General features: G+C 42.4%; 1 protein-coding gene across 4 annotated transcripts in view; it reads left to right on the forward strand.

Moving 5' to 3' along the window:
• LOC146197673 (Na(+)/citrate cotransporter-like) overlaps positions 1–14,814 on the forward strand; it is a 29,786-nt gene that overhangs the window by 1,745 nt on the left and 13,227 nt on the right. The window contains exons 1-8 of one of the 4 annotated variants that reach the window (XM_084599585.1): positions 3,668–3,787; positions 4,620–4,738; positions 5,681–5,830; positions 6,739–6,854; positions 7,580–7,725; positions 8,415–8,475; positions 13,413–13,544; positions 14,315–14,434. In XM_084599585.1, coding sequence (XP_084455711.1) covers positions 4,637–4,738; positions 5,681–5,830; positions 6,739–6,854; positions 7,580–7,725; positions 8,415–8,475; positions 13,413–13,544; positions 14,315–14,434 — 827 coding nt within the window. In that variant the 5' untranslated portion in view covers positions 3,668–3,787; positions 4,620–4,636. Of the gene's footprint in view, positions 1–3,667; positions 3,788–4,619; positions 4,739–5,680; positions 5,831–6,738; positions 6,855–7,579; positions 7,726–8,414; positions 8,476–13,412; positions 13,545–14,314; positions 14,435–14,814 lie in introns of those variants that run through there. The other 3 variants (XM_084599584.1, XM_084599587.1, XM_084599586.1) reach the window with 3 other exon arrangements.

Raw genomic sequence — 14,814 nt, forward strand, 5'->3', positions numbered from 1 at the left:
AATGCGACCAGTGTTTTATTATAAGCCTGTTATAACTTGTTGTGACTGAGAAATCAGCACGTTCAATGACAGGTCTATATCGGTGTTGCAACGAGCCGTCAACTGAGCTTACTTCGAGGTCGTTAGCAAGCCGTTGTGTGAGACTGGGCTACGCACATTCCATCAACGCAGCCGACAGCGCGCCAAGACGAACAAATGTAGAGATGCCATTTTTAGAAAAAAAAAAAGACGTATTCTGGCGTGTTTGTTTTCTACACATCTTCCGCTCAACGCCGATTTCAAAAATTTCGTCGCAGTTTTATTCAGGTATATTGATGGCTGAAAACCACCCCGGAACAAACGTCCCCGAAAAAAAAAAAAAAAGAACTAATTTTTTATTTTTACTAACTAGGAGAAAATGTCCCCAAGCGGGAGGACAATTTTTCGCCTGGCCTGGGGCACGGCTTCTCAAGGATGAATTGCTTCGAAAAAAGGTGTTTGGCCTAAAGTGAAAGTGTCATGAAAGTGTCTCCGATAGCGAAACGTCAACCATCTATTTTGACAAGTGGTCAGTGACCCTACAGATTTTTCAACTATACTACTACCAGAGCAGACGGCGTTCCGTCAAACCTTAGATTACATTGGCCTAATATAGTGTGAAAAATGGCTGCAAGTGAGATTTTACACCATGAATTAGCATGATACTAACGACGTTGAGCCCAAATTGCTTATTTGACCTAACATCTCTTTTTATGCTTTTAGCTTGAACCTGAATTGAATTTTTGTTTTTGTTTCTCGATGTGTTTTTTCGTTCCACGTGCTGTAGCTCCTCATTTTGCTATAAAGACGTAGACTGTGATTCTACATGGCGAGGTGCAATGATGCATGCTCATGCGGGGCATGCATCACAAAAACTCACAACGCAAAAAAGATGATAGCAGCGGAAAGAAGTGACCAAGGGTAAGTGCGTGTCTGGATCTGCGTATATGTGTATATCTGCGCTTCAACGCGTCACTGATCGAAGTGTCTACTTGTAGTAGAAGTTTGCTATTTCATACCTTGACCTGCACTGCTCTGGTTCTGGTTCTCCGATAGCTACCTCGTATTTGGCCGTCGGCTTCGGAGGTGGACGCTGGGAATAGTGCTTCAGGCTGGTCATTTTAATTTCCCTATCACCACCGATAATTTGGACTGTGGTCACCGCAACTGCTGACCTTTGTCACTGAAAGACCTGCAAGGGTGTTTCAGTAGCGCTTTCTCTTGTTAGCGGTTACTCAAGGCTACTAATCAGGCATTCAGAGGACCTAGACCCCATAGAATGGTTACATCTATTATCAAAGTCAGTGCAGAATGCAATGAATTGTTCTTTTTTTTTTGCCAAGTGATTTTTGAAAGTTTATATTCCCTGGACAAAATTTCGCCTTGGGGACAAAATTTCTCTCTTAAGCCGCTTCGTCAGGGGCCTTTTCTTCCGGGGACGTTTTAAGGCGAAGGCCTTTATTGCCTCATACTGTCGTTGGCAAATGTGTCCGCGTTTCGGGTGCATGCCTTATATGGGCATATGCCAATCACAATTGAATCAATACGTAATCAATAGCAATTGGATGATATCTGAACATGATTTAAGACATTTTCAAGATAATTTCATGATAATTTACGATTAATAATAAAATAGTTAGGCAGATGCCCATTTTATAATCCATGCATTTGGAGGTCATCGTAACTATCACTAACCATTACTTAATAGTTAAGGCGTGTTTAACACTAACCAGACATTAACTAGTACTCAGAAAGTGCAAGTCATAGCTAACTGTCACTAACCAATAGTTTTGGTTAGATGTTTCGAGCCGTCCATAGCCGTTTCATACTCATTGCTCAGGCTTTCTCCTCTCACCGCTTCAGTCGGCAAAGTGTCTCGTAATTTTTTTTCCGAGGCCGAATCTTCCGGGGACGTTTTTTCCGGGGTCGTTTTTGCTTACCCCCTCGATGATTACCTTGTATTCATCAGATAGCCGATCAGTATTATGATGGCGTCCGACATGCTAAATATCCTTAAAGAAACAGCCAAGGGCTCACATTTCAGTTGCCAACAGATGGGCACATACGATTTCGAGACCTTGTGTTGAGGTTGGCTAGAGATCTTGAATGTATTCAGCAAAGGGCGCCGGAGATTCTTTCGTACATTTCGCAACATTCAGACTGCCCAAGAATAGGTTAGCGTTGTCGTACGTGTCGACAGTCCTCAAAATATCATGACCATGCTGGATCGATGAGGGTTTGAGCGGTCAGGTGGTTTGACCTCGCAAGTCTTTCCTGTGAAGAATGTAACGCAGTTGGCGGAAAGATTCTTCAGAAACCTGAGAGACATCACCTAGACCTCGGGCGCTCCAGGAGGCACACAAGGTCGCGTGCATCTCGTATCTGCACGGTGTCTGACATCGACTGAAGAAGACTGCAGTGCGATACAATGTGCAGGTGATGTTCTCCGCCGAGATGTAAGTTCTGAAAGTGTCCGCTGCAGTCAACAAGTTGCTGGGGCCCGCCTCTTCCAAATATGACAATCGACAGTGCACAGTGTTGAATGCAGTCAAACTCAGTAATTGCAAAAATGGGCTGGCGCATAGGACCCCTTTCTCATGCGGAAATATATATATTATGGACAAACGCGAAAGTGCATACACCTCAGGATGAACGGGCCGGGACAGACAAATTTCCTTGATATAAAAAATTATCTTCTCTAACGTCATGCTGCACTGCCATGAGGTAGCAGATTCGAGGGCGGTGTCCACAAATGTGAACGCCAAAAATATGAGCAAATGTAATTTTTTTTTCTGTATTTGCCTTATTGTGCGTCTTCCGATAATGATTTGTGGGGTGCATAATTTTTCCACTCGGCAGACTTATTAAATGCCTGAAGTAAACAACAAAGCAAATAAAAACGGAGAATGTATTCATTTCTGCTGTTTGTTTTCCTACAAATGGCAGCATCAACTTGTTTTGTTGAACAGTTAAATAGCTTGTTTCAAAGTATGTACAGTGGAAGCATTGACAGCGTCATTTTGGGCTTTAAATGAATGAATGCTAACTGTCTTCATGGAACTAATGCAGGCTACCATCGATGAAAAGGCATTATTCTCGTCCATTGTTCTGCCATCAGTCATTGATGTTTTGCTTTGTGCAGATTACTAAATGCCTAGAAATGTCCTAGAGCTAGAGGACTGTCGCCGAGTAAAGAAGCCAGGATGTAATTTGTAGTGATGTAGTGGCATGCTCAGACGAACTTTCCCGCCTCCGTCGTGTCCATCACCGCATCAGAAGGCTTCAATTCTGCTGTATTTAATCATCTTCGTTCACGTGTCGAGCACACTTGTGTTCCTTTTTTATATTTGTTTGTGTTTGTACTACCCACTCTATTCTGTAACGTCGAATGACTCTCGGAGGAAATAAATGAAATGAAATGACGTAGGGAAATGGCTAGACTCACCTATATATGAAAAAAAAAAGAACCCTGCTCTACATTTTCCTACCGCAGAAGAGTTGCGCCTATTTTATCTTCATATTTACTCTTTCTCACAGCAAAAGCTTCAGCGCTTTACTGCCATCCATAAAGATCCCCGTGTGACGCAGAGGGGCACTTAATGATAACACAGGGTTGTCTTCATTCTGGCGTTGCTCCAATAACGTGCAATTTTCCATAACCTTGGACCCAGACGGTAAGCGTAAAGCCGTCGCACAGTCCGGTCACGCCAAGGGTGATGACTGCAAGAATGGGCTTCACTACCTGCCGTGGAAATCGAGAGCACTGTTCGTACGTATACCACGGCTATCTGTGGCGGTTGGAAGTTATCGCTCCTAATGGCAGGGATATGTGCCGCTTGGTTACGTAGTTGCTTGTCTACTTGCGACGAAAGAAATCAAATTCGGTCTTGGTTCGCCCTTAACGACCTGACACCAGACAAGTATTTTGCCTGAAACGACAGAGGAAGAGGGCTCTTTAATGCTGCTTAAAAAGCCATAGTGTAAAACCACTTACATGTTGCTCTGTTTTGGAAAACAAATGTCTGGGAATCGCATTTTGAATGTCGCTTATCCGGAGCATCAAGCCTGCGAGAGCTCTTGCCCTTTTTATTATCTCGATCTTTTTCTGCTTTGAAGTGCTGTATTCATTTTGGGGCATGTACGGGACACTTTCCGAAGGTCTACTTTCCCTTTCTAGATATGCAATAACGTAACAGCGTTTCAGATAAAAAAAAAATCAAACAGACGGCACTACTTTTGCTTATCTCTCGTGCTGTGAGCTCGACAGCCATAATCAACGGTAGTTCTCATGGTAATAACGGAGTAATTACTCTAAGCATTCACAGTAAAGCAACGGTAACGACTACAAAGGAAAGCAGCACAGCCTTCTGAAAAGCTTCGTAGTAAGAGAATAATTTTTATTAGTTCGAGGCGAATATTATACTCGCCCAATTCTTAGAACACCTCTTGTTGATCCAGGTTTTATACTGTGCTCCTCTTTTCTCCTCAGGAATTCTAAGCGATGAAGTGGTCGCTATTTTGGCACTGTGCGACATCGGGACTGAGGCCTTTATGAACTTTTTCAATTAACTTTGTGGTAAACGCGAATTTATTCTTTGCAGTTAAACTCTCTGCCAAAATGTCTCTCAGCACCAGGGTACTAGGAAAATCCTGGAGACTGCTGTACATCATTGGCGTGCCTTTACTGCTACTTCCAGTGGCCACATATGTCCAAGGGAAGGTATACGTTCGCTTTTCGTTTGCCACTTGTTATTACTTATTTCACGAGGTAAGCAACCGCAAGCGTAGCATACTTCTGTCATTTGGACTTAAGGATATAAAAAATATCCTTAAAATCAACCGTTGATGGTCGTGTTGCTGCTGCTAGTGACCATTTATTTCGTTTCTTTGAGGCACAAAGTCCGCCTTTCAGGCTGTCGAAAGCAGTGTTTTTCTTACCGTATGTGACACTTGGCATAAAGAGAGTACCTGAGATTACTTCATTAGGCATGGTTAGGAAAACTCTTTCACGACGATTGCATAGTTTTTGTAAAAAGGCGTGAAACCCGCGTCACACTGACAGGCTAATGTTGGTTTGGTTTGTGAGGTTTTACATCCCAAAGTGACTCAGGCTATGACAGATGCCATATTGAAGGTCTTCGTAAATATCGGCCACCAGCGGTTCTTTAACATGCACTGGCACCGCACTGCACATGGGCGCCTTTCGGTTAGCCTCCATAAAAATTCTCCCGCCGTGGACAGGATTGCACCTTGCTTTCTTGACATTGACAGGCTGATGTGACGGTACTAAGGTACTGATGTATCAAACAGGAAAATACGTTTTTCTAGTTATGAGTGCTTCATTCGCCACTCATAATCAGGCTGAGTACGTTGCCTGGCAATGCATGCCAAGTTATGAAATGCTACTGAGTTGATGCGCCTCCTGTTGTTATGAAGAAGCATCAAATAAGTTGTATTTGCGTCTAGATGGGAACAGCACTGCTCAAATTTGACGGCATGCTCCGTAATTTATTCGAGCGTGTCGCAAAGCGGGACAGTTGTTTTCTTATTACCTCATATTTTATGAAGTTAACATTTAGCCGACGGGACAGCCGAGCCGTGCTGAAATCACTTTAAACACTTTTGGAACTTGGCTTTTTACCCGTGTAATCTGGGAACGCAGGCCGGATGGTGCGCCTACATCCTCCTCTGGATGGCTTTCTACTGGTCGGCAGAGGCCATTCCGCTGGCAGCCACGGCGCTCATGCCCGTCTTCCTCTTTCCGTTTTTCGGCATCCTCAACTCACAGAAAGTGGCCGCTTTCTACCTCAATGTGAGCATCATGTGCACACTGGCTGCGCTGGCCGCATATATAGGCGGCATTTTGTTTCTGTATTTGCCCGCGCAAATCTCCAAATATGTTTACCTAGCTTCATTACTGTCATCATGACATGTCAAATTACGAAGCACTTCTGATGCTTCCAATTTTTCCACTCCTGTACTCACTGGACTAAAGTTGCAGCAGCAAATTTTCTATACTCGGCACTGCCATGTTCTGTGTCACCCCCCCCCCCCCCCCCCCAGCGTCAATTTCTTGCCGTAGTATCCACTTTGTCTCTAATGAAAGTAATCAGTCACTTGTTGCAATGATGTGTCCCGCCCTTAGTCCAGTAGTTATCTTATTGTCTATTTGTATAATCAAATAGTGTTAGTAATTTTGCATATCTCTATCACGCCACTTCTGCCCACATTTTTTGCGCACTGTAAGACATCTACCAGACCCGCATGTCGTTGTGAAAACTGACATATTGAGATGAAATCTTTCGCAATAGACCGAGAGAAATGGGGTGGCCGCTTTTGTCAATAGTGTTTGTACTGTCAGCATATGGACAATCTATAACAAAAATGTTTGATAACTAACTTCTCTGTTTACCTTTGCGGTGAAAAGAAAATAGCTTTTAAAATAAAATAAAACTAACTCTAGTTCTAACCACCGCTCTGCAATGATGCCTATCGTGTAAGTTGAGCAGTTTTAGAGGGGAACATTCGCTATCTTTTCTGCAGCGCCAGCCAGGTGGTTTAGTTTCACATATTCTCTTAAACCCGCACAGCGTTTCCTTACTTAGCTTGCTGCTTGAAGTTAACTTTCATGCAGATCACGATTCTGGGCATACAATAAAGTAGCTTGTTAACCGATGAAGGAAAATGCACCTAATATCAAAGTGGATCACGCTTTTACAGGAAATCGGCATGGTCATGCTGTGCTCTCTTGTCATGGCCGGAGCCGTTGAGACGAGCAATCTTCATAAAAGGATAGCGTTGAAATCCTTACTCGCGATAGGTACAAGCAACCTCAGGTAAATGCATCAGCAGTGCTTTTTTTCTTTGAACGTGAGACGATTCGTATCGGTCACTGGGCTTTCTGTACCTTCATTCGCTGCAGCTTTCTCGTAGCAAATTTTTCGTTTTTTTTTTATTGTAGATGTTACCCAGGCGAACAATGCATGAGCTTACGACATTTATAAATGCATGTCTTCTGAATGACATGTTCTTGGTAAATGTAATAAAACAAATACGTACTTAGACTGACTGGCAAAAGTAATATCTTAACAAATAGTATTTAACATATTCAGACAAAACAAAAGTGCCTTAAAACTATTTTATGAAAGCTTGTAGGAGGATATGTACTGCATCGATTGTTGACTATGAGCATACTCTTGTTCTATATGTGACTTAGAAGTGCAAAAGTACGCCACAGGAAAAAAGAAATGCGCTCAAAGTAGGGAAGCTCTTAATATCACCGTAATGGGAAACGGACTGTCGAGATTTTGCTAGACTGATTGAGCCGCTTAAGGTATTACATCACTTGTGTTTGAGTAACGCGTTATTGTGATAAGGGAACGACGTAAACAATTTGTTCAATCTAATGGTTCTTTGTTTTTCATAATAATGTTTGTTTAGAAAAACTGATGTAGACGTCTCGTAGCGTATTTGCCAGCTACTAAGTTTGCAGGAGTATAAAAGTATAACAGTCGGCATGCCGTATTTTTAAGCCCCGCGAGTTTCCCCGTCATGTTTTCAGACTCCTTCTAGGATTCATGTTGGTGACAATGGCACTGTCCGTGTGGATCCCAAACACGGCTTCAACTTCAATTATGGCGCCGATCGTGATCGCAGTCGTCGACCTTGTGCAGACGACTTCGTGTTCCTTTGAGGACGACGAGGAAGGTGCGATGCCCCACGAAAAACCTGAACACTTTCGCGTGGCTTCTGGGAATGTTATCACGTTAGGCTGGAACACTAGTCTGCTGGTACAGTGCAATTAAGTAAAATAGCGCACTCTTAATAGAGTGCTATGTATACCATTCAAGGCCGAAAAAGTCTGCAAAAGCCACAGCCGGCCTCGAGGCAGAGTGCGCGTAATCCCTCGAAACCGGCCATGCCCGAGCTCCTCTTGTTTGCACAGCTCTTGGTGAAGTCGCATTTATTTCTCTCGTTTCATTACGATTTCTTTCTTCACTGAATGCTATTTTTCTTTTTAAATGGTCGCTAGTTTTACTCAGGTGAGGACTTTATAAAGATATAATAATCGCTAATGTGAAAATATGTTTCCTGCATTGCTCTGAAATATGGCTGTGTGCCGAAATTGTATTCTAAACTGACAAAGTAGTGCGAGTGCGTCTTGAAGCTCTAGGGGCCTTAGGTCACCTTGTATCACACTTGCATATTATTGCTCTCTACCTCATCAGTGTTTAAGGACTACGGACGTTAAAATGACGCCACATTTCTTGAGCTTAGCCGTGAGCGGAATGGTTTATTCGCTTAATTTAAACCATGGTAAACGGGTTGTTTTAAGGTGTCTTGCAAATGCAACTACAGACGCAATCGAGAATTTATTCATTGCGGGTCTATTTCAGGTAATATCAACGAATGCCTGAACAGTGCCAAGGCTACCGGACCTCGGCGTAAGCTTTCAAGGTCAGTGGCAAGTTTACGCGTAGCTTAATTTAAACCCGCGAAAATAGATGTATCCACCTTGTAACTACATATGTTTCGCTGCTTCTCTAGACAACCTGTAATGAACTATACTGAATGTTTTTACGTTTCCTGGCCCATAAGTGTAAGGATTAAATGTAACTGCAAATATTATTTGCATTTATAATTAATATTTGATTCAGTGAAAGCCCGCTGCGCTTGCACAGTATTAAGGGGGGTATAAACTTTAAAATTCAAAACGAATGAGTTCCTCGCACAAAGAAAGAAAAACTCTAAGTTAATACGAATGAACGTTTAAAAATGACGGAGTAAGTACCTGATTTGCATAAGAACTCTATAGTACTAGCCACAAAACGGACAAGTAGGTAAACAAAAGATGTTTCATTTTCCTGTAGCTCGGTTCAGTCAAGTTTCTACATCATTCTACGCCCTGAACCATCGCAATAAAGATGGTTCAGGGCGAACACCACCACTGGTACACGCTGCTGCTTCCCATGTTTCTGAACTAGTTTTCTGCCACGAAGGCATAACAATCAGCCCATTCGAAGTGAAAGAATCTTCTGTATCTTGAAGGATTATCTGTTAGCGTTCACAAAGTATAACTGCAAATAACAGCACCTATACAATAAGTTTACGGTTTGTACAAGAAATATACTACAACGTACAGTTTCAAGTTCTGAGTACGGTTCGAGTTTTAGCTTATTGGTGCGCCCTGAATTTGACGAAGGTTAGCGTGAGCGATAAAGAAAATACGTGATAGTAGCATTCTGCCTGCTGTGTTTTTTTTTTCCTATATTGACCTCTTTGAAATTTAGAATATGAACTTTCAGTTCACGATGTGGTGCATACAAGGGTAGCAAGCCAGACGTACGGAGTTCGATAATCTCCAATGCCGCTGAGTACCCATCGGTGATACAATGGGCATAAGATTTACTCTGGCCAGGGGCTATATTTCCCTGGGTTGAAATGCTTACAAAATTGGGTTGTGGACCCTGTTTTGTGTGAAGAATACCTAGTCTCAAGCGCTCTTCGATCGTGGCTGTCCTTGCGTTATCACAAGTTATCACTTTTGGGCAGTGCGGTTATTTGTTGAGTCGCAGTGACTGCGGCAGACGGTGCCACATTTGACATATTCAGACGCAGTGCTGATGAATAAAACGCCTAGGGCTTTGTTTGCTATCGGAGTTTCCTCGTACACTATGTGTTTGCGGATTAATGCGACAGCTAATACTAGTCTGGTGCACAGCTGGATATTAAAAAAGCTTCATACTGCAAAAGCTCTGCCCAGACATGAATATGAAGTAGTCGCTTTTTTCAGGTTTCTTTGAAACATAGGTTGGTGCTAGCAAGTTGGTTATTCATTGTAGAAAAGGGCAGCACATAAGAAACAGGGACACAAGAGAAGACACATAGACAACAGGGCAAGCGCTGAACTACCAATTGAATATTTGTTGAAATACCTACCACAGTTTATGCAACCAAAATCATAACGCGTACAGTTATCAAATACACGTATGAAGAGCTATCCAGCATCAGCTAAACAACCAATATATTTATCACTGGAGGCGAAAAAGAAGCACTCAACTCGAGGCATATGCATAAGCAGCGAAGTACAGATATATTAATCAAAAAATCTTATAAAAAGTAGAGTCAGATTGCCATTGCAAAAGCAGAATGACAGAGAATAAAACTCTTAGCAGTCATAACAACAAACAAGAGCGAGAACAACAAAAATAACATACACCCACCAGACAATGGCACAGTCAGTGAAATGGGCGACGGCAGTGTCAGTAAAGGTTAGTTATTTGGCGCCGTTATCCAAAAAGGCAATTTCGGTCTTGGGGATCAAGAAACTGATGGCGTACTAATGCACCATTCCACAACTCTACAAATCAGCCACGCTTCGATCATTTCCCTCTGACGCACGTCTTTAGCACGTGCCCTTATCTCTGACTCATGGAACAAAGACACACTGAAAATCGCATTCAGGATCCCGAGCAGGCTCGCATCCACATTTCTTGTTTTTCTTTGAGTTGTCTGCAAGATGACCGTCTACATTATTGCTGACTATAGTGTACCAGAACACTTTAAGTGGCCCGAGCGGCGAGGCGCAGGCTAACCATTTTCTAACTGACGCCATGAGATGGCGCCACTAAAAATATTAACCGGCCCAGGAATTCCCGGAATTTTGAAAGTTTATCTGTTATCTTGCGTTTTTCATCTGATTTACAAATTAGAATCGCAAATTTATTCCTTATTTCTGTTACCGGCCTCTAAGTTACTGTGACCAGCTTTGTTAAGGATTAAAACGCGTATCCGAAAACCACGTCTATAATAATTAAGCAAAGATACAACATTCCTATTGCCACATCGGCGGTTAAACTCCGACTTGCAGAGGGATTTTTTTGGCGCGAAACTCCGTCGAGAACGACAAGCTGTCAGCGTGACATGCAGAGCAAATTACTTGCGCCCCCATTACTGTGGTTTAAAAATCAAGACTCTCAAGCAATGTCATTTTGCAGTGTATACCCACATCCATTTATTATTCACACGCTTTGAGAAGTAAACCGTTTAAGCTAAATTTTATGCGGCATTTTGAGCTCATATATTGTATATTTAGCTCAATGCGCTTGCAATTATGATGTATTTACCGCTATGATGTGAGGTTTGGTGTTGTTTTTGATATAGTAATAATTATAAAATGATATCACAGCTATATACTCATGAACACCACATGAAACTTTATTTACAACTAACTTCAGTGCAGAAATGATGACAAGAAAAAAATTATGTTGGCAAAACTTCACAATTTCCCTGCCATTGACTCGTTCAGCACCTACTCAATTTAAGGTGCTTTGACGCCTGCACGCCGCCTGCTGTCGCTGGCTCAATTAATGCTCTTCGTTAAGAAACGCAGACCAGTTGTTAGGTAAAATACAGTTATTTCTGCAGCTATGGTTTGAGCATGCTCTCGGCATCCGAGCTCGTTTTGCTGCTTTTGCTTAACAAGGTCCAAAACATCAAGCACGCTATTAGAGTGCTGCTCTTAAAGGCTGTTGATTGACTCATGTTGTGGCTCATGTTGTGAATGACTCTTCGAGGTCAGCCACAAATTTAAACAGCTTGCTTGAAATCTATAATAACCCACTATTGTCCTTTATACGGACAAGCTCAGCCATGTTCAAATTGTACGCTGTCTCCTTAGTGAGCAAAAGAAAGTTAAGATACCTTTCACAACCAGTTTTTAAAACGCACTTTCGCGCTACGTATCCAGCAAGAGGTTATAAAGACAGCTTTTGGTGGTATTCAATGGCGTGCGTTATTTGCTTTCCTGGCATCCGCGCTGTTCTGTCCCTTCGACTTTTTAAGACGAAAACCTTGAACGACTCGCACTTTCGGCGTTCGTTCGTCCGGTCACACATAGCTGTCAATCAAATGAGGTAATCAGAAAAATAAAAAATACCTTTTCCACCATGAATCGAACTTCCATCCCTTGGATCCTCGGCTGAGCGCTTTAACCAACCGCGCCATGCCCGGGATTTTCTTATTTTTTTTCTGACATGGTATTTATTATACAGAAAGGGTTATGTACACAGACTATTTACAATTCCTTCAGCCATTGCGTAGATGCACAACAGAAGACACAACTTTTTAAAAGGCAGGCAAAAATAAAAAGGGTGCGCAAAATGCAGATTTCTCCTTGCACGAAAACATTTTTCTTTAAATTACACACCGAAGCTCTACCTGTTAACACATGGCTCCATAGAAAAAATATTTTTGTATCTTCTGTAAACTGCCGTCTGTGTGATGTGCCCGAAACAATTGAGCACTGTTTCATTAATTGCAAAGACGCAATTCTTTTTTTGGGATGTGCTAAGAACTCTAAAGAAAGACCTTGTTCTAAATTCGTACAGTGTGCGGCATCTTGCTGTTACACAATCTGATTACGAATCATATAACATGTTTTTCCTTATTGGACTTCATAGCTTGTGGAAGACACGCATTTTGGATCGCAACGCTGAACCTGTTGTTCCACCTAGACTCCATTTTAGCAGAATGATGCTGCAACTGAAGGACACTTATGATGAAAATGACTTTCAACCTGATTGCTTTCCGCTGGTGACACGGCGCCATGCCCGGGATTGAGAAACGCACATCATAATTATCTTTGTCTACCTTGAAAATGATATCAGCGGCGACAACGACGCTGCAGTTAGCGTTAATGACAATTATGAAATTAGCAATGATAATAATGGCGCATTTAGTTGATAATGATAATTAGAGCAAACGTGATGCGCCGTGCGCGCCAGCAATGCTTAGGCTTTTGCATTTCTGCAGTGTATTGTCACAGTGCTCTCGAAATTTTTTGAAGGGAGTTCTCCGAAACGCTGGTTATATACGACGTTTGCTAGATAGCCCGCTGCCTACATTTGCCCGACCTGTGCCTCAAAGGAAGGAAAGCGTAGATGGGGGCGACGAAAGTAAGGCGGGCAGATGAGGTTGAAAAGGTTGCAGCGGTCTAGTAAATGCAGCTAGCACAGGAAGAGATTAGTTGAATGATTGTTGGCCTACACCTTGCCTTGCAGTACGTGTAGGCAGGCTGATGATGGTGATAGTGGCTTCGAGTTGAGTGCTTATTTTTCGCCTCCAGTGATCAAGGTTTCGGTTGTTCTGCTGGTTCTAGATGGCTTATTCTGCGTGTATTTTATAAGCGGACGCATGATGGCTTTGGTTGTATAAATTGTGGACTGCATTTCAATAAATATTCAGTTTGTAGTTCAGCGCTGGCCTGTCGTCTACGTGTATATTATATCGTGTCCCTGTTTCTTATTTTGCAGCGCCTTTCTACTTGATAACATTGCTGCCAACACAAAAAGGTTGGCTTTTTTGTTTACATATTTTTCTCCTTCGCCCCACAGCACCAGCCAGAGTCACCAGAAGGCACTGCTGACGACGATGCTGCTGTCAGTGGCGTACGCAGCCAACATCGGCAGTACGGGGTCACCTATCGGCACTGGCCCAAACTTAGTTCTCAAGGACCTTATTGACGAGTAGGTATTACTTCATGCAATAGGGAAACATTCCCCAATTTTGAAAGTGCGATAATTGTAGGATCCGGACTAGGTGCTTAATAAGATTTGATTTTGGGCAGATCACCAGGGTGAAACATTTTAGCAGACGCAAAGTGACATATGCGAATGCAACTTAAGCGATGCTTTTAGAAATGACGAAATTTCCGACTTCAGTTAATAAGGGTGGACTCTCAGAAAACATCGAAGCAATATCGATCATCAGAAGATTGTTTACATTGCGTCTATAACCACGACACACTCATTGCTCTCCCTTCAAATGCGACCGCTTTTGGGGAAGAAGTTATTATCAATTTCTCATTACAGGTCAGTATTATCCTCTGGAATTAGTGTTTGTTGTTCGGTTATGTAGCTACGGCTTTCAAGTGAAATGTATCATTTGTGGTCTGGTCATGGTTACATATCACAGCCAGTGGTTCACCACGCTACGCGCGGGGAGTGGTGATGACTACCTTCGGCGTGAAGACTCTCTACATTCTGATTTCTGCGATTGAACGCTTGCTGCTTTCTTATGGTACTACTGTCACGCTCAAGCCATTCCAAAGGATGTGAAATTTGGACAAAATTTAAAATAGTTTACCTATACTACCAGCCTGGTCCAGTCCTAGGCTGCTGCAGAATTTTAGGCTATGTTTTAGTTGGTTATTATTTCTCTCTTGCTCACCAATGATGAGAGAAGTAATTTGTTTGCGGTTTTGATTTGTTAACTTAAGGTCGTCACTTTCTTGCAGAATGTTTCCGAGTTCCACTGAAGTTTCTTTTGCGTCCTGGATGCTGTACAACATACCGACAATGATTCTGTGTGTCATTGTTGCTTGGGCCTATCTTCTGCTGTCCTCTCTCAGAGCCCTGTAAGTGGACAGTACGCGGTCGTTCCTTACTTTTTATGCATTGTGCAAAAATGGCCGTTTCGGTTCATGGAAGATTCGATAATTTCCACTTTGAAAATATATAGTAAGGGCGTAACGCAGATCGAATTGCCTGCTTTGCTACAAAACAGAGAACAAACAAGCGAGGGGTACAATTATCCTTTTGTAATTAGTTGCATAAGGGAAGGACAGCTTCTATTTCTGGCTATTATACGACAGTAAGACATATGCGAGAGGTTTGCTTCCGAAAAGTTCATTATGGTGCAATCTACATAGGTGCATTTTTTTAAAATAAAATCATGACATTCATTTTGATTCTTACAGACTTACGAAGTCGAAATTAGGGGGCAGATCTGATGTTC

This window comes from Amblyomma maculatum, chromosome 3 (assembly GCF_055883805.1).
Source record: "Amblyomma maculatum isolate TAMU_Amacu chromosome 3, ASM5588380v1, whole genome shotgun sequence".
Lineage (NCBI taxonomy): Eukaryota > Metazoa > Arthropoda > Arachnida > Ixodida > Ixodidae > Amblyomma > Amblyomma maculatum.